At 37.9% G+C, this 20,387-nt stretch overlaps 1 protein-coding gene across 1 annotated transcript in view; it reads right to left on the reverse strand.

Moving 5' to 3' along the window:
- The window catches only part of NCKAP5 (NCK associated protein 5), an 894,518-nt gene that overhangs the window by 435,997 nt on the left and 438,134 nt on the right, over positions 1 to 20,387 (reverse strand). The window contains exon 5 of the mRNA XM_080799084.1: positions 17,667 to 17,800. Within this exon, the coding sequence (XP_080655210.1) occupies positions 17,667 to 17,800 (134 nt within the window). The remainder of the gene's footprint in view (positions 1 to 17,666; positions 17,801 to 20,387) is intronic.

Here is a 20,387-nt window from a genome sequence, read left to right on the forward strand (position 1 = left end):
ATTAAGGGAGTATATGAGAGGACGCTGAAACAGAATTCTGGTTGGGATACACAAGTGCAAAATTCTCCATTCAAGAAAATGGGAAGATCAAGGGCAGTTAGACATATAGAAAGAGTATAAAACTTCGGAAGTACAATATGGAAGTACTTCCATGTTTAATGGCCTTAGCTCTCTGAGCCTCAGTTTACTTGTCCTTAAACAGTTATGACACTATTAATTTCACTGGTAAACTGCAAGGATTGAGTAAACACACCCCCCAAACACAGGCACTTTTAGTCACAGGATGTCTGTGACATTGCCTGATAGCACAGAGTAAAAACACTCAAATAGGGGCCCCTGGGTGGCTCAGTGGGTTGGGGCCTCTGCCTTCGGCTCGGGTCATGGTCCCGGGGTGCTGGGATCGAGCCCCGCGTTGGGCTCTCTCTGCTCAGTGGGGAGCCTGCTTCCCCTGTCTCTCTTTGCCTGCCTCTCTGCCTACTTGTGATCTCTGTCTGTCAAATAAGTAAATAAAATCATAAAAAAAAAAACACTCAAATATCTGCAGAAGGAACAGATTAACAGTATAATTAGCAGCTATACTTCCGAAGCAAACTTTCAGCTGTAACCACCAGCAGCAATAATGGAAATGCCACTTTCAGGAAGGCATAAAAATATTAGAATCTTTTCTATGCTTTTGTGCAGACAGATGAGTAGCAGCTATTTAGTTTAACACAAAATTATTGTCAGAACTACCCTATAATTTGCTTCCTACAAATGTCCAGATGCCACTACATTGGACCCAAGGCCACTGTGGTGGAGCTGACTGTCTCATAGCGGATTGCCTCTTTCCTATTAGAGCTGACCCAGAGCCAGATGTTTCCATAGAGGCTACTGCTGGCCTTATACTTTCATCAAATTTTAGTATGAAGCATGTCCCCAAATGATAGGCCAGAGGGCAATCGAAGCAGTTATCCTTGCTGAATTCTGTTTCCAGCTGTTCCACAAGACTATGCTTCCTTCTTCAGGGAAAGTCTCCTGCCAACTTATCAGGATAGTGTCTCTCTAGCTGAGCACAACAGCAATGGTGTTGTAGAGCTCAGGCATTGGCCAGTGCCCCTACCTTGGATGCTGTTCAAACAAGAATCATCTCTTCTTTTAAGCATGGTTTGAAAAAAAATGTTTTTTTTCTTGAATATGTTTTGAGCTGGTATTAATTCTACAAACTGAAGAGGCAGCTAAAGCCTTCGAAGTTGCTAAATATGCTTTGAGAGCAAAAAATAATTTTTATAAGATGACTAATGCTCAGTTTGTATTTCATTTAAAGTGTTGTCAATCTTTGCAAAGCCAAATATAAAAAGCAATAAAATATATCAAACCATGGGAGCAAAATTAAAGGTTTCTTATAGGAGTTGTAGAATCTAATGTAACAGAGCCCTGTCCTAAGCATGAGATATCAAGCTCTGGGCCATGAGTCCCAGAGGGCTCCATGTTGATGCTCTTATAACCCGTTTTCCATCAGGTGAGGACTCCTTAGGGTCAAAAGGATGTGCCCATCAAAGTCTGTGCCTCCCCTCATGATGTTCTCGGTACTTGCGAGCCAGGAATTTCCTTCCAGATGGCCCTGAGCCTGCTTCCAGAACCAGCACAGGTCTCTAGTTATACCTACGTTCCAAGAAGTGGTAGCAGACAGGGAGAGTGGACAAGGTAGAGACCTAAAAGCTGGGATGTATGTGGGGTGCTCTAAGGCCCCCAGTGGTATAGGAAGATAAGGCCTGGGGCAGGGAGAGAAAGGGAGATGACCAAAAGACTGGGCTGCAGCCTGGGAGTTAGGAACTGGCTGTCTGGTACCACCATGAGCCAGACAAAACACCAATATACCAGAGAATTTTAAAATTTGGTTTTCCAGGACCTGATAAAGGTATGTTTATCAAAGTAGGGAAGTAGAAAATACTTCATTTGGCAGTTTGCTAGCTTGACTGACAACTTCTGCATATTTAGACATGTGGCATGTGGCCACCGTTTGTACACTTGCCCTAAGCCCCATACATGTGAGGGGTCTACTGAAATTAACTTTTAAAAATTACAGGCATATAAATGAGAAAGCAATTGGATTAAATTTTGTGATTTTCTTTAGCAAAACTCAGATTACAGCTAATAATCTACAACAAGAAACAATATGTTTCTGAGGGTTTTTTTTTCTTTTTCTTTTTTAAGATTTTATTTATTTAACTGAGAGAGAGAGCAACAGAGCATGTGAACAGTCAGGGGAGGAGCAGAGGGAGAGGGACAAGCCGACTCCATGCTGAGCAGGGAGCCCAAGGTGGGGCTCGATCCCACAACCATGAGATCACCTGAGCCAAAATCAAGAGTTGGACACTTAACCAACTTGAGCCATCCAGGCACCCCCTTTGTGTTTTTTAATGAAAAATTATAAACTCCTATAAAATTAGAAATTAAAGTATGTAAGAAACTTTCATATGCCCCATATATAACTTAATTATAACTAACTCAAGGCCAGTGACCTCCATCTTTACTCCTGATCCTCCCTCCCAATTATTGAAAGCAAATCACATACTTATGTCAGTTTATGTATTTAGAATGTAAAGCATTCTTTTAAAAAATGTATCCATATATCACCACACTTAAAAACATGAACTATATCAAATGATCAGAAAGTCTACAAATCTTTGAACCAATCTCAGATTTCCCAATATCTCCTCTGTTTTCTTTTTACTGTTTCTTTAAATCATGCTCAAATAAGGTCCCCACAATGTCTCCTGAGACTCTTAAAAAGGGGTTTTCTCACATATTTTGTCTCTCTCTCTCTCTCTTTTTTTTTTTTTTTAGTTTGTTTGTTGAAGAAAACAGGTTGTTTTTTCTGTAAAATTTCCCATAGCTTGAATTTTGCCCAACCTATTCTCATGATGTCTCCCAAAATTGGTCATTAGATCTACTGGCTTGATTAGATTCAAGTTCATCTTTTTGGCAAGACGTTTTCATAGATGCTGTGCAGTATTTCTATCAAACACATAATAGAAACTCTCTCTGTGATGTTTGCAGCCAATGGTGAGCATTGCCTACTTATTATTTCATGAGGAGTTGCAAAATATACTCTAATTTATATCATTTTTTTTCATTTATTAGCTGAAATATCCTCTACAGAGAAACTTGCTCCCCAGTCAACAGCAATTTAGTTACAGTTCTTAAAAGACAAACAGGATCAGTGCTTGATTCTTTTCCGTTATTTATCAGCTTTTAAAATAATGGGTTAGTTCCCTAACATCCTCCAAAAGTTGTGTTAGGGTTGTTTTGTATCTTGAGGGTAACGGATTTCAACATAGCTGATGCATTTCAATACACTGCAGTCATTATTCTTACTGATGCATGAATGAAGACATTTTTGACTGGTGGAAGACTTTTCAAATTGGATCATGAGTGATCCAGGATCTTTTAACAAGTGTCTCAGGATGACAACATCAACACTATCTCCAAACATATGATTATGAAAAATAATTACATTTTTTATAAAATTGAACTTATTTTTTCCCATTTTTATTTTTATTTGACAAATAACATTGTACTAGTTTTAGGTGTACAATATGCCATGTTTTTTTGCTTTGGGTTTTGTGTGTGTGCCTGTGTGTGTTAGTCATTAATACATCCTCCTATGAATATATAAACTTCCATGGGAGGAAGTCACTTTGAATGATTTATGTATGTGTAGTTTTGTCACCAAATAAATTTGTAGTTAGATGCATTTGCTTTGTTGTATTTTCACACAAAAAATTTTAGGAAATTTTAAATTAGATGTTATATTATAATTATATTAAATATTCATATATTTCTAAAGTCAAATCCTTAAAGTTTATTCGGAGGAATCTGGCTTATACTCTTGTTCCATTTTCTATTCTCTCTGAATATCTAAAATAGCCATTTTTAAAGTTTTACTTCATCCTTATAAATAGGTCTCTTTCCATGTATTTTACACATACATAAATACACATGTGCACAAATCCCAGTCACTTCCATCTTAGATAAATTATACCATAATAAACATCCTCTTTTCTCTACCTGGTACATGTTTCTCTTTCTTCTGGTAACTTGATGATTACATTTATATGAAAATAGGGGAAAAATATTGACTGAAATATTGAAAATAAGAAGGAAACCTAGATGAGTATTTTGGAGAAGTAGTACAGTGGGAAGGGTGGTGAACGCCATAAAATACCATATTTGCATCCGGCATTCATTTCAAGTTTAACTACAGATCAACTTCTCAAGTTGTTAAAGATTCATTAATCAAGCAATTTCGGAAAAGGACACGCTGATATATGAATTTAATTATTATAAAGTTTTGTAAGTTTCTGGGTGAATTGACTTGAAAACATATGCTTAAAACAACAACTTGTGTCTTATACCAAATGAGAGAGAAACTTGTTCATCATGTAGAACATATCCCAAGAAAAAATCAGTAGACACACTATAGGTTCTCAAAGACACTGAAAGAAAAATTTCAGAAAGTAGCATATATCCCAAACCCTGACTTTACTTTCTCCAAACACAAAGATTGAAGTAAATACTGACTCTTTGATAATCCTAACATTTATTAATTTTTGTAGCATACAATAGGAAAAGAATATATATCAAGGGACAAACAAAACTGAGTTGAATCCTGGTTCGGTTGGTTAGCGGCCACGTGACCTTCTGAAAATCATTTAACTTCATTGGGCTTTATTTCTCTTATCTATAAAATATGAATGCTAATACTTCCTCATGGAATTGTAAGTGATGAGATTGTATGTTTAAAGCACTCCCCAATCCCCCAAAGGGTACAAGGTCAATACCCAGTAAATAATAGCTCATTTTCTCTTTTGTGGATAACAGGAAACCACACAGATTAATGGTTAACAGCCAGGCTGCCTGAGTTCAAATCACATCTATGATACATTCAAGCTGTATGACAATGGACAAATTATTTAATCCACATAGGTCTCAGTTTTGCCATCTGTAAAAGAGAGATAATAGGAATATCTCTGAAATTAATGATATACTATATGTTGGCTAATTGAATTTAAATTTTAAAAGTCTTCAAAACATAGGAATATCTTCCATGGAGGGTTGCTTTAAGAATTAAATTCCAGTTAATATTCTGCTTCCTCCATAAGAAAGGGACATTTTTCTATTTTGTTTCACTGCTATATTCCTGGTACCTAGAATAGTACCTGATACCTGGTAAGTTCTCTTTAAATGTTAATTAAAAACAAATGAGTTAAACATATGTATCTCATATGCCTTATGTTTAAAGGGTCATCATAGAAGTTTCAACTGTGCAACTTTGTTGCCTTTCACATCTGAGAGTTCTCTCCTGGTACCTTTAGACTTCCTCCTTCTCCTTCCCAGGATTTATTAAATGATGGATGTTCTCCATGTCATCACAACCTCCAAGGTCCTGGCCTTTCCTAAACTGGGCTTTACATGCATTGAGGCAGTAACTACAGCCTTACTACTCTGCTACTCAATTCTTTTTTTTTTTTTTTAAGATTTTATTTATTTATTTGACAGACAGAGATCACAAGCAGGCAGAGAGGCAGGCAGAGAGAGGAGGAAGCAGGCTCACCGCTGAGCAGAGAGCCCGATGTGGGGCTCGATCCCAGGACCCTGGGATCATGACCTTTGCTGAAGGCAGAGGCTTTAACCCACTGAGCCACCCAGGCGCCCCCTCTGCTACTCAATTCTTTACTCAAGAGAGACTGCTTAGGAAGTCTGGGTCTGTAGAATTTTGAAGCCATTCAAATCTATTACAAAGACCTGTAGGGTATTTCCTGATAACATAGCGTGTGCTTTGGTGATTGTTTCTGAAAAGGCAAAAGACTTGTAAGCGTTCTATGTGTCATGCATATTGGAAGTATACTAAATATATTACTACTTCACTGGGGACTCTCTTGACAATCATGTGAATTGCTGAGGGAATAGAAATCAATTCTTAGAGTGTTTTCTGACATCAAAGGTGACCGCTGGGCTTCAGGAAAAGGGTTCAAAGTAAGATTGACTTGCGTGATTGAGATATTCATAAGATCAACCTGCAAAAGTAGGCCAGGCATTCTTTCACCAAGATGCAAGGGGGCGATGAAGGCCTGAATTCAAACAGCCAGTGTGCAGATAAGGACCTTAGAGGAACTGAGCGTGAGCCATATACAACTGTTAGCAGCTTCTGAAACCCATCATGAATAGTCACACCTTTAGACCTATCTTTGTGTTCTGTTCTCTTAACCTAAAATGCCCTCCTTCAGTTCTGTATTAAATCCTCCTTCACCTACACATGCTTCAATAGTCATCTCAAATAAATCCCTTTTTGGCTCGCAGAGTTTTTCTTAGGTCATTTTTTTTTCTTCCTTTCTTGCAGCAAAGATGTGATTTCATCTAACATTAGTTTTTGTGTTTTTTTTTTTCCCAAGTGTGACTCTTTCTTTATCATAACCTCCTTAGGGACAGGGGAAATGACTCACTTATTTTGTATCCTTCCACCTTGCTTAGCACCGTCAAACCAATTTTGTCACTTTTTTTTTTTTTAATTGTCAAACTTCGGTTGACAATTAGTATTTCCTGCAAAATCTTACTCATTGTGTGATGATACTGAGTGGGAAATTTAAAAACTGAATAAAAATAAAATAATTTAGGAATCTGAAAATTATTAAGGTAAATAGGATATACCAGAATAGGCAAATGTCATCTAAAGCAAGGGTTCGATAAATGATATCTTAATACAGCAACATGGTCAACTGGAAATATTTATTATTTCATCATTTACTGAGCACCTAGTATATATCAGGCAAGAGCAATAAAAATTTACAGCCTACTGAGGGAATATATCATATTGAAATCCAAAACCACTAGCAAGAAAAAAATACACTTATGTATACACAGTCTGTACAATAATTGAGGAGAGTGAAATGTTTTTTAAAAACATCAGCAAGAATGTGAATCTGGAACTGGGTTTTATTAGCTAAATACATACTGTCCAAGCCCACAGCAAAGGGAAAATCTGGGTCATTTCAGCTAAATTCAATGACCCCACAGTTCAGATAATAAATATAATTGTATTTTGGTGGCAGTCTAGATGTCTGGAAGTACCAATTTAATCACCAGTCCAGCTGGTTTGATAATACAATGTAAAAATATACTAAGAAAATAGAGGCAATAAAAGAGGCACAGCACTAAAGAGAGATAACTACTGAAATTTCTTTTGAATTCTGAAATGGGAAAAGAGTGGCTACAAAGTTTTCCCTGTGACATGATATAATTTCATTTATCACTTTGGCCCAAGTTCCTCTTGGGTGCAACCTCTGTCAAGAGGTGATCACGTTCAAGAAGTACTGTCAGTGGCAGAATGTCTAAGCTTACAATCAAGGCTGAAATCTAATGAAATACAATTGCTTCTAATATCATTTGAATCTTCATTTTCTATCATTGATCATAAACTACAAAAATGAATTAATGAGGGAATAGACAGGATCTGACCGGACACCAGAAGTCCCATGGTCTAGATTGGGACTCCACCTAGCCATGGGACCATGAGGAAGTGACTTTAATTTTTGTAAGTTTCAATAGTGATTTTTATTAAAATTATGATACCACAATATGCTTTGCTTACCACGCAAAGGCTAGAGTGAAAACTGAATGACATAATGTAAGGAACAGTTTTGGAAACACTGCAAAATAAAGAAGTGTAAAACATGATCATTTTTGTGCATGTTGTTATCAATAATAAGAAAAATGCTTATTATAAGATATAACAGCTTGAATGTTATAGAGACTAAATATGGCAAAAGAAACTCATCTTTGCATTTTGTGAAAATATATCCTGTCACTTGCTGCTACTCCAAATGATAGGTGAAAACCTTTGGTCAGAGGAAATGTGCAAAAAATTCTGAAACACAATTTAATGAAAACCACAACACATTTCTTTTGTCAGGAGCCCATAACTGCAGCAGAGCTAATGCCCTGTTTTATTCTTGGGGAAGCATTCCTAAAAGCTCCAGGCTGTTCATTAACAGCAGATGTAGACATTTATAAACAAGAACCATCTTCACTGAATAATTCTTCACAAATTACACAAAGGAACCCAAAGAATAGTTCCAAGTATTTACAACCAGCATTCAGAGACACTCCGCACAGATACCGTTCATTAAAGGCACTGCCTATAGATGGAAAAGGTGATCAAAAAATGAGCCTTCCCCTCAGACTGCTGCACTGCATTTGCCCCATATGCCACCATAGAAGCACTCATATAAATGTTATCTGAAGGTCATAAAACACTCTCTGAAAGTAAACTTTACCCTATGGGAAGTAAACTTTTAATGCACCAAATTCCATTTAGTGCCCTGCAGACAGGAATTCTGCAAAGAATATTCGGAAAAAAAAAAAAAAAGGCAACTCATCTTTTATAGGTGAGTACTCTATCATAGAAGCCCAGGAATGGGAAATTGGGTCTTCATCCTCCCAGGCCATCATGGTTTATAACTCTAAGAATGATGACTATTATCAAAATTTTAAAAGATTCACAGGAATGGCCACTCTTTATAACCTCTCTTGGAGGCAAGTTTCTATCATAAACACACTATCTTTAAAATTCTTCCTTGTTTAACCTAAGTGTTTCATAGTACAATGCTAGCTGCACCTTCTCGCTGCAGTGAAGATATTCATTCATTCTCATATTCATTCATTCCTTCATTCACTCATTCATTCTTCAACCAGCAAATATTTATTGAATGTGTATCATGACAAATGTTATTGGTTGTGGTATAAGAAATGTACGGGGATATGAGAAAAGTTCTTCACCCCTTAGGTAACAACCTCCTTGATCTCTTTATTTAGATCATTATTAAGAGCAGGGTATGGAAACAGATGCCAATTTGCAGAAAATATGGAGAACAGAGAAGCTGTTGAACTGCCCCAAGAATAGCAAACAACAAATTTAAACAGAAATTCTGTAGGTCAAATGTTCTAAGTTCTTCAATAGGTATTTTGAAAGAAAAGCAAGCGATAAAAGGTAACCTATTCGTTAAAAGAAACCTAAAATACATAACCAGTTTTATAACAAACAGCTAAGGCTAAACTAAAGTGTCTGGCAATGTACAGTAAGTGATAACACTATTAAAAACACAAGGAGCTATAAACGCAGGATATTAGTTACTTGTTGGGGGAAGATGAAGGTTGAGAATGGGAAGAGGCCTCCAGAAGCATTCTGGGTAGCAGGAAGAGTTTCTTTGTGATGTTGGTTACCTTAGAATAATTCATTAAACCAGTTACTTTTGTGTGTGTGCAGTTTTCCATATCTGTGTTTTGTTTTCCAAGAAGCATTTATTAACATGGAATAACTCCCACACATTGTTAGTGAGAATGCAAAACGGTGCAGCTACTTTGAAAAAAGTTGCAGTTTCTTATAAAGTACAACATGTGCTTTTACATGATTCTGTAGTCCCATTCCTGGTTATCTACCCAAGAGAAATGAAAACACTGAAACTAGAGCACAGAAGTCACACATTTTTAGCAATGTTAGAGTCACCCCAAACTGGAAGAAAGCCACGAGGAACTGAATGAGTAAACAAAGAGGTACTTTTATGCAATGGGATATCACTGAGCAATAAAAGCTCATGAACTACTGACACATGCGGCAGCAAGGATGCCTCTCAAAAGACACACTGAATGAAAGAAACCAGACACAGAAAGTGAAATACTTTCAAACTTCAAAATTATATGATTTTCTGGAAAAGGCAAAACTATAGGGAGAGAAATCAGATCAGTCATTGCCAGGGGCTTAGGATATAAAGTTAGAACTGACAACAAAGGGAAATCAGGGAACTTTTCAGGGGCAGGAAAATATTCTGTATTTTGACTTGGTTACACGATGGTATATGCTTGTCAAAACTGAACAAACTGTATACCTAAAAAAAAAGGATTTTCTGCAATCTGGCCAAAAATATTTATCATTAAGAATAAAATGAATTTAGTTTCCAATTTTAAAATAAAATGGATTCTATAACCTGTCTTTATTTTCTTAAAAGAAAAAAAGTATGTTGTGATGGGGTTAGGAACATAGTAAGACTATAATGGGTAATTTTAAAAAAAGTTTAGAAGGAGACTAAATCACTGTTTTTGTTTTGTTTTGTTGTCCATTTTTTGTTTTTACTGATGGCTGTTTCTTCAGAGAAATTGTTTAAAAGTGAAAACAATTCTGGATGTCATAAAGTTCTCTCTGTTCAGGCTTTTTCCCAAACTAGCTCAAATAAATCATAAAGTGGACAACATCAGAGCCAAGAGCAATAATGGTTATGTCCATTGCAGAGGAGTGTAGCTTCCTTTTGCCAGTCAAGTTCCTCGGTATTCAATTTTGCCTGTCCTCAACGGAAATATTTCATCTGGGCTCGGCACTTTTCTAATCTCGACTTCTCCAGAGTCAAGTAACCAAAGTAGACACGGCGAGAGCCCAACCCCACAGAGCTTCACTGTGATCGCAGTGTGGAGCGTAAGACTGTTCACTCCACGTCCCCAACACGAAACCCTGGTTGTTAGAAATTCAAGATGGCCTGGTTACAACAGTTTATAACTTCACTCAAGCAATGCATTTCAGTTTAAACACACTGCCTTTTAAAAACCATAAGGAGCATTATAAAATTGTAAGCAATTCTGCTCCTTTATGTTATAATCGAGCAAACTGAGATCTAAAAAGGTCAAATTACTTAACTGAAGTTATGAAGCTAGTTAGAAGTGGAGCTAGAACCAGGTCCTGGGAAGCCCCGTGAAACAGGATGGTGTTTCTTGAAATAGAATTGGAACTATACTCTGTGTTAATACGGTTTTCTCCACCAGGGATAAATAATGGCAATATAACTTCTATATTTTCTACTCAACAACATATAGTTCCGTCAAGAATTTAGGAAACTTATGACAATGTCATCGTATCTTAGGCAGAAACAGAAATACAAAGGAACTAAGCAATGTTTAGCATTAACTTATCAGTTGCTCAGGGAGCTGAAAATGGCGTCCATTTTTCTCCCCTATTCCCTTATCATTGGTTTTAGCTTCCCTCTGCTTTGCTTAAGCAAGAGCTTACACACTAGATCACTAAGATATAAACTTCTGACATCAAAACATGATCCATACTACGTGAACCAGGCATTTAAAACATGCTATTTAAAATCTTTTTTTTTTTCTCATCTGTGTGATTTGAAGAAAATTTATCATTTCACCAATGCTGCTTTGCCATTTTAAACTTCTGCTAGGTTTTCTCAAAGGAGATGAGAGGCCTCCATTTTTATGAAAAGTCTCAGCTAGAAATATTACTGATACTGTGGAAATAAGCAACTCTTAAATCAACAGAAAATTGCCCTCTGTGTTCATCAGGAGGAACAAAGGCACTCAGGAGAACCAGCCCCTGGGAGAGGTTAAAGTTGATGAAGGTCTGAGATGGGAAAAAATGCAGAAGGGGAGCAGAAGAGCTCTGTGCTGCTGATTGTCCAAAGGTCAATCGACAGCTTTTTCTCATCTTGTTATGTTTTACTCCTGCTAAAGATGTAGAGAAAATGTTCTTCTAATGTACCCAGCAGACACAGAGGCAGAAGGGAATACGTGGGTAGAACATTTAAGGGCGTATTATCCTCTTCAACACACACTTCCATGCCAGGTGCCTACAGCTTCCAAATGGGCAGCAGAAAATGAACCCTAGGCTTCCATAAAGTCTCTGAGAGCCGATAATGTGAACGGCAACCAGTGAACGAGTTAAGCAGTAAAACCATCTCCATTTACGTCTTCTTGAAGTTCAGCATGCAGCCGACTGCACTTAGACATAGCAATCAACTGTGATAGGAGAAATCCCAGTTACAGAAAGCAAAGAAATAGCTTCAAGGCAGCAGATAACTGTGTAGGAAGAGAAGGTCAAAACAGGTGCCGAGAAATCCTGGAGTCGTAGAGGGGGAAACTTGCCCTCCATTTGGGTGATTATTAACTATCCTTGTCTATTATGGGCAACAAAGCTAACTTGTTTCCTCAGTGCATGGTGTAAATACACACACACACACACACACACACACGTGCATATACACAGGGAACATTTCAAGGCTGCAGAGAAGTATTAACTGATTTTTGATGCTTTGGGTGTGATACGGTTCTCTAGCAGTAGATAGTTTATATACATCTTCTAGGTTGTGAGTCTACTGGGCTATTTCTAATTTAAAGCTTCAAACATACTGTAGCATAGAGCTGTCATATGATAAACATGTATAATATCATAGCTAGTAGCACTATAAAATTAGTGCTAATTTCATCTGGCTTGATTCATGCCTTTGTGTGATAAGATGCCATTAACAAATATGAAGGCCGACTGTCCTGAATTTGGACAAAAGTTCCCTTTATTTACAAATAAGCTATAAATGTAGGTTTTTTGTTTCTTATATGTACGTAAGTCTTCTCTATCTGGGGTCTACATTTTTTGAGGACACATACTGTGTTCTGTCTTACTGTACAAACAATAAAAATGTTTGATAAGAACAGCAGCTTTAGGCAATAATCCACATTGAGTGGACTGTTTTCAAAGGAACCAACTCAAATACAGGTGCACATCATGCATGGTTTTGCATTAAATAGGTAGTCTGTATTGTTTATTTCTTCACAAAACTGGTTCTTCTTAATCACTGCTTTTTTTTTTTTAAGATGTTATTTATTTATTTTGACTGACAGAGATCACAAGCAGGCAGAGAGGCAGGCATAGAGAGAGAGAGGAGGAAGCAGGCTCCCTGCTGAGCAGAGAGCCTGATGTGGGGCTCGATCCCAGGACCCTGGGATCATGACCGGAGCTGAAGGCAGAGGTCTTAACCCACTGAGCCACCCAGGCACCCCCATTGTTTTTTTTTTTTTTAATATTTTATTTATTTATTTGACAGAGAAAGAAAGAAAGCACAAGCGGGGGGAGCAGCAGGCAGAGGGAGAATCAGGCTCCTTGATAAGCAAGGAGCCTGAAGTGAGACTCGATCCGAGGACTCTGAGATCATGACCTGATCTGATAGTGGAAGCTTAACCAACTGAGCCACCCAGGTGCCGCTTTTCTTAATCATTGTTATTTTACCTCAATAGAGCCCACCTGGTTGGAGAGAGTGTTCCTGAACTACTTGTCTAGGTGAATCTAACTGATGCACAAACAACCTCATTCACTCAAAGTAATGACATTGGGGGTGCCAACACTCATCTTTACATAGGACAGAAGGCAGTGACATAGCCACAACTCACATCATTAACCTTGGCTGGCTAGACATGCATAGTTCAAAGGAACAGTTAAAGGGAGTGTAGAGACCGAATCATAGAAGGGTGGGACACAAAGCTATTCCCACATAAACTATGCCCAGCCATGTATACCATTCAGACAATAGGTTAAAATATCATTATGACATCTGGAAAGCAACTTCGATTTCTATCAACAAATATCAAGACAAAGAAACCCTACTGACACTTTTGCTTGCTTCCCAGTACCACCCTACTGAAATGCTCCTTCATGTATGGGGAAGGCTTAATTTCAAAGTATCTTTTCTCTTCACTGTGTTTAGATGAAAGGCTGTAAATGGTCTAAATCGGGCTTGTTATGGCTGCCTGAATCACCGTCAGTGCAGGCAATTTCTGATTTATGAGCTTAGAGCTGATGATGTAATCTCTGGTCACATCTCTCTCTCTCTTTTGCCCAAATTTTGAACCACTGCTGATCATTACACTCTAATCAGAGGTTAAGAGGGAAAGGGAGATTATAAATGAAGGTTTGGTGGTGACATAAAAGAGAACTACTCATTCAAACATTTTTATAGATTTTTATCACCTAAGTGATCCCCTTACTCATCACCACAGATAATCACAATGTTCCAGTTTGCCCGGTGCCTTTAAGCCACCAAGCGCGTCACCTCACTGAAACTGCATAAAATCAAGCCTTGGACTAATTTCCCTTGCAGCACTCAATTCTGACACCTGAACTCTACTTTGCATGTACACCTAATTGTTCCCATTTCTAACTTTGTTATCCACTTTCCCCTCCAAACCTCACCTCTTCCCTGGACCTGAGACTCCAGAATCTCCTTCACTCCCATTTAGATGCCTGCATGGTGACACCACCATCAACTACACCAGGAAAATATTTCTCACAGCTCTGTCTACGTCTCAGCATCTCAAGCCTCCATGCTCCAGGTTCATCAGATCAGCACTGTGACATTCAGAAGTCCCTTAACTTTGCAGATGTACGTGACCTTGTAGAAGTACCAGTACCTATGAATTAATCCTACTCTGCGCCATTTTGGACGATTTTCTATGATATCCTTCGGGGCCATGTCTAAAGGGGTCAGTGGATGCGTTCTAGAATGAGTTTGTTACGAGAGACAACGTTTCTCTCCCTGAGGAGCAGTAGCCTTTGTCTAGGAGATAATAGTTACATAGGCTCTTGTACGTTCCTTTTAATCTTCTCTGCCAGGAATCTTAGAACTAAGTCACATGCTCACTCTCAGAAATCACGACAGGCCGTGTAAGTATGATCACTTGTCACACTACCCTTTTGTAGCTTTTGTTTTCTATTTTTCATTTTATTAGTTGTATTGTGAGACTACCTTCTAATCCACTTCACATCCTTTGAAAATGTGGGCTACTAGCATTAGTTTTCAAAGTAAACTCATTCCATAAACAATACTCAAAGTAACCCTACATGTCAGGGAGCACCATGTACAAAATGAATTTGTTGACCCAGGGAAAAGGAGAAAATTATGAAGGTAAACATTTTAAATTCAATACAATTATTTGGAATATGGAAATTATTTATGTGAGCATTCAGAAGTGGACCATGTCCAAGGGTGATGAGCCATATACATGTTCTATAATAAGGAGAATTTTGTAAAGACCTAAATTATAGTAACAAGATTATTTAAATAAACAGAACTAGAAGTATCTTACAAACCAAAGTTTAAAATGTAAAAGGCCATCAAAAATGGTGTAGTGGGCCTACTTAAACTATTGTGTAATTATCTCCTTTTAAAAGTTTTTATTTAAATTCCAGTTAGTTAGCATCCAGGGTAATATTAGTCTCAGGCGTACAATACAGTGATTCCACACTTCCATACATCACCCATACATCACTCCTCACAACACATGCCCTCCTTAATCCCCATCATCTATTTCACCCATCCCCCCACCTAACTCTCCTCTGGTAACCATCAGTTTGTTCTCTGTAATTTATTTTTTAAATTTTTTAAAAAGATTTTATTTATTTATTTGACAGACAGAGATCACAAGTAGGCAGAGAGGCAGGCAGAGGGAGAGGAGGAAGCAGGCTTCCTGCTGAGCAGAGAGCCCGATGCGGGACTCGATCCCAGGACCCTGGGACCATGACCTGAGCCGAAGGCAGAGGTTTTAACCTACTGAGCCATCCAGGCGCCCCTGTTCTCTATAATTTAGAGTCTGTTTCTTGGTTTGCCTCTCTCTCTTTCTTTTTCCCCCTTTGCTCATTTGTTTCTTTTTTTTTTTTTTAATTTTATTTAGTTAACATACAGTGCAATACTGGTTTTTAGAGTAGAATTCAGAAATTCATCACTTACATACAACACCCAGCGCTCATCACAAAAAGTACCCTCCTTAATACCCATCCCCCATCTAAGTCCACCCCTCACCCACCTCCCTCCACCAACCCTCAGTTTGTTCTCTATCATTAAGAGACTCTACTGGTTTATTTCCCTCTCTCCCTTTGTGTAATTATCTTATCTGTGACATATGCTCTTTCTTCCACCTTTGCTAATTTGCATTAGTTGTCTGGCTATAACTGGACTTGAACTCTTCAGTTCCAGTGAAGCTTTACATAAGGAAACTGATGATAGTAGGGAGAAATGCAGTATATAAAACCAACCACTATTTGTTCTACATATAATTATCTTCTCATTTGGTCTAGGATGCAGCCTTGACTCTTGTGCAACACAATTCTGTATGGGTGTCATTGATTTACAGCAGATGACCTAGCATCATATGAAAATAATTTACTGTGCCATGTGTCTCACACCCAGTAAATCAATAGCTTGAATACAGAGACATCTCAATTAGATAACGCAAGGGTAGGGCGATCTACCCCCTCCTTTCCTATATTCTTAAAATGGCAAGTATTACAAAGCAGGGCTTGTTTTAGAACTGCTTCAAAAGTATGTGTGGGGGTGTCTATTATTTCAAGTCGGGAGACATGAAGTGAGAGTTACCATCAAACCAAATGAAAAATCGAGTACAAGGTTGTATAAGTAATAGCCTGAGAGGGGTGGGACCTGTATTTGCTTAAAGTATTGATTGGTGCACTTCTATAGCACCTGTGTATTATGAGCTCAGCAAGTGGAACAGGTTGTTAACTTATGACTGAACACAGGGGATCATCCATCTTTTCTACCCTCCGCCAAGAAGCCTCCAAACCAAAGTCACAAGCACTGATGGTATTAGTCACAAAGAGATAAGACATCTGGAGGCTCAATTTCAGTTTCTCTGCACGACACATCCAAAACTTAAGCTATCATTATAAAAGGTTCATAATGAGGAAGCCATGTTATCCATCATTGATTATATCCAAATCCCAATGGTAAATTAAAGTCAAGATACACATAGATGGCTCAGAAAAATTTTAGGGCAACTTCTCAAACTTGATTCAGCCTGAGACAACCTCATGAGGGAGAAAAAAAAACAAATAAAAACCCCCAAAATTGATTTCCTGATTTGGGAAATGGTGAAGTGAAATATAGAAATGAAAGCAAATTGTCCTTGGGGCACCTGGGTGGCTCAGTCATTAAGCATCTGCTTTCAGCTCAGGTCATGATCCTAGGGTCCCAGGTTCGAGCCCCACATTGGGCTCCCTGTTTGCGGGAAGCCCGCTTCTCCCTCTCCCACTCCCCCTGCTTGTGCTCCCTCTCTCGCTATGTCTCTCTCTGTCAAAATAAATAAAATCTCAAAAAAAAAAAAAAAAGGAAGAAAGTAAATTGTCCTTCACAGAATTTCCATATCTGCTCCCAGGACTGGAACAGCACAGATAGGTTAAATAAATAGGTTATATTTAAATAATAGGTTGAACCCTCACCTGGCCCCACAGTAACTATAACTGGAAGCTGAAAGATTCTGACTGTGTGGGAATTGTATCTAAGAGCTACTTTTCAGAATGCTAATTTCAAATTCAAGTTAAGTCTTTTTAAAGGAAAAACTCATTGATTTTGATTTTTTTTAAAACTATCGGTAAAGGTTTCCTTGAAGTAAGAGCATACTGAATGATTAGATTCACATTTTCTGTCTTCCTTAAAATAGAGTTATGATGACTGATAAAATTTCATCCTCCCGGCTGGCCTTTCAAGGGATATTCTTATAAGCCACACAGCCACCACATCTTCCTGGAAAAATCCCTTGGAAACCCATCAAGGAAGAAAAGATAACCAGATCCAATAAAGCCAGGACTCCGCTAGGTGCAAAGAGCAAGTTTCAACAAACTGGCCCAGATGCCATATGATAGCGTGGCCAGAGGAGAAGGTCTAAGCTGTAGGTAAATTAGCTCCTCAAATTCAACAGATGCTTTCACAATGGAAATTCAAGCTGGGGGCTTTGGGTGCAGGAAGGGATGTCCCTCCTGAATCAAGCAGCTCAGTTCAGAACAATACCTGGAGAACTGCTGCTGGAGGCCACGCATCTGAATTCTGTTGCGCTCAGACTCCAGTGTCACCTCCTGCAACCGCTTCTCACTCTGAAGACGTAAGTGTCTCTCCTCTTCCAATTCATGCATCAGCTTCTCATGCTATAAAAGGCACAAAGGGAATGACTTTTTAGGAGGTGTTTCTTAATTACTATGAGAAAAAAATAATTAGTAATAGCTGTCAGTTACTAAGTGCGAACTTGGACTTTATATATAAATTAATTTCATCCTCATTACAACCCCATGAAGTAGGCTCTATTATTAACCTCTCATTACAGACAAGAAAACTAAGGATCAGAGGCACCTAAGTAATTTGTCATAAAAACCAGAAGGTAACAGTTTTCAATCCTGGATGTGTCTCTATTGCTTGAATAATTTTCACTAAACCAGGCGGCTTCTTGTGCAGATATGAAGATCTATGACCCAGTAATACTACCAAATGTATTAGAAGTCGAGTAATGATGAGTAAGATCATTAGTGCCTATTCAGAATCGTTTCATCTCTTCAATCGCTTGTCTATGCTTTTAAAGGAACGTAAGTGATTTTTGTCCAAGGACCTGTAATTTCAACTTCATTAGGCCACAGAGCTGATGAGAATAAGGTTAAATGTTTTGTTTTTATTTATCCAGTTAGGTTTTCACAGATAAAAATAGGCTAAGCCACCCACTTTATTTATTATCGCAGAAAACCAGCTCATTCACAAATGGGAATCAGTGTTGAAAGAAAGGCTGGATGACTCAGAATAGATGGTTCAGCAAAAACTCATTCCTGGAACCGGACAGAAGCATGCAAACTCGAATCCCCCTGACAATATTGACTCTCCCATGCTAATGTCTTTTTGTTGTTTTGTTGCTTCTGCTACTTCTTCTTTTAGCATGTCATGTTATTACGGTTATGGTTGCTACTAATGTGAGCACTTTGCGTGCGGAATGGATGTTCTGTGATGAAAACCAAAGAACAACTCAGTACCGGACTAGGAGGGACCCACATTCTTACACGGGAAGAAGGGAAGTCAAGACTGCATGATGACTCTGAACCATGGATTACCCGGGAGGAAATGCTATCCACCGTGTGGGGCACATTCACCACAAGTGATAGGAGAGATGGAATTTCTCCACCTCTAACACATGGGGGAAAAGCTCTCCTGAGGATTATGAAGGAAACAGTAGACCATAATTTGGAAATAAATCAAGATCCTCTAAAAATACTTATGTATTCCCCTGCCTGTGCACCCTCAACCATGCTCTTCCTCCTGCTTAACCAGCTCTCTGAGATCTACTTGAAGTCTGGAGATGCTGCCAGGTTTGGCTTTGAGCCAACTCTCTAGAACTTCCCCACCTCATATCATTGTTCTCTCCCTTCCTTATGTCCACAGCACCTATGCTCTTTACTACCCTACACACTCTTACTTTCTTCTATCATTATTTTTCATGTGCATGTATTACGATTCTTCACCTACATAAACATCTGTTTGAGATCAGGACTATGTCTAATGTGTATATGTATTTTCTGTATTTAACATATATTTATAAATATATATTTATATATATATTTATATAAAGTATATTTGCTTATTGATTCTGGAGCTGGCCTTTAGCTAAGTCAGGCCTGTAACTTCTGTCCCAAACTCTTTGGTGGTCCATTTTTCACCCCTACACAGTCAGTTGCCTCTATCAGATTCAGAAAAAGAAAAATCAAAGTCAAATCTTTATTCTGTCATGTTCCAACAGCTCTGGAAGAGAAGAAAAACATGGTTTTGAAGGAGAAACATACTAACCGAAGCCAAACTTTTGTAGAAATAGAATGGCAAATTTCATAGCACATATATTTTATTGTTTTATTATTTATTATATTTTTATTTCATTATTTAGATTTTATTACATATATTTAACCACAATAAAAAGATAAAAATAAAATTTACTCCATTATTACACATAATCAAGAGTTGTCTCTGTATAAACTGAGTGGACTAGAAGGAACATGGGTAAGTTACCTTTATTATAGAATTTGAAAGACTACTGCTTTGATTCCCAAAACAAGTGAAACAAATGGTGTCTGTTAAATAGTTAAAAACCACAGCATATGAAAAAGGTGAAGTTTTGCAGGGAAGATAGAATCCATTTCTCCTTCACAAATGAAGAATCTCACTTAGATTCGCTCCCTGTCATATTGAAGAATTCCCCAAAATCTAATAAGGGAAGACATTTTCCATATGAATAAACTTTTCTGTTCAATTTGTTAATGCCTTTTCAAATACAAATAAAATTATACCCTTACAATATAGAGAAAAATCCAGGGAATTCAAAGATTAATGAGGCAAAAGTTGTTGACTGAAATATATTCCCTTTAAATGGTGTGTACTTCAATTAAACCATCAAAGCTTGACAATAAGCCGTATCTACTTTCCAAATGTAGGGAATTTTTTTTTTTTTTTTTACTCAAAATTATAAAACATGGATGAAAGTAAAAAAAGAATATATAAATGGATCGGCCAGATTGATTGATTGATTGATTGATAATAGCTGTCTGTAATTTTGATTTTTTCCCCCACAGGTTTGCTCTGTATCGTTTACAGCACGGAGAGTGAAAGGGAGTGAGAGGTGCAGAAGAGTTGAGTCTTGTTTATACGGCGCTGCTGGGTACTGAAGAGCAGTAAGTAAAAAACAATGTCACAGAAATCTGGGTTGTA

This window comes from Martes martes, assembly GCF_963455335.1.
Source record: "Martes martes genome assembly, chromosome: 3".
Taxonomy (NCBI): domain Eukaryota; kingdom Metazoa; phylum Chordata; class Mammalia; order Carnivora; family Mustelidae; genus Martes; species Martes martes.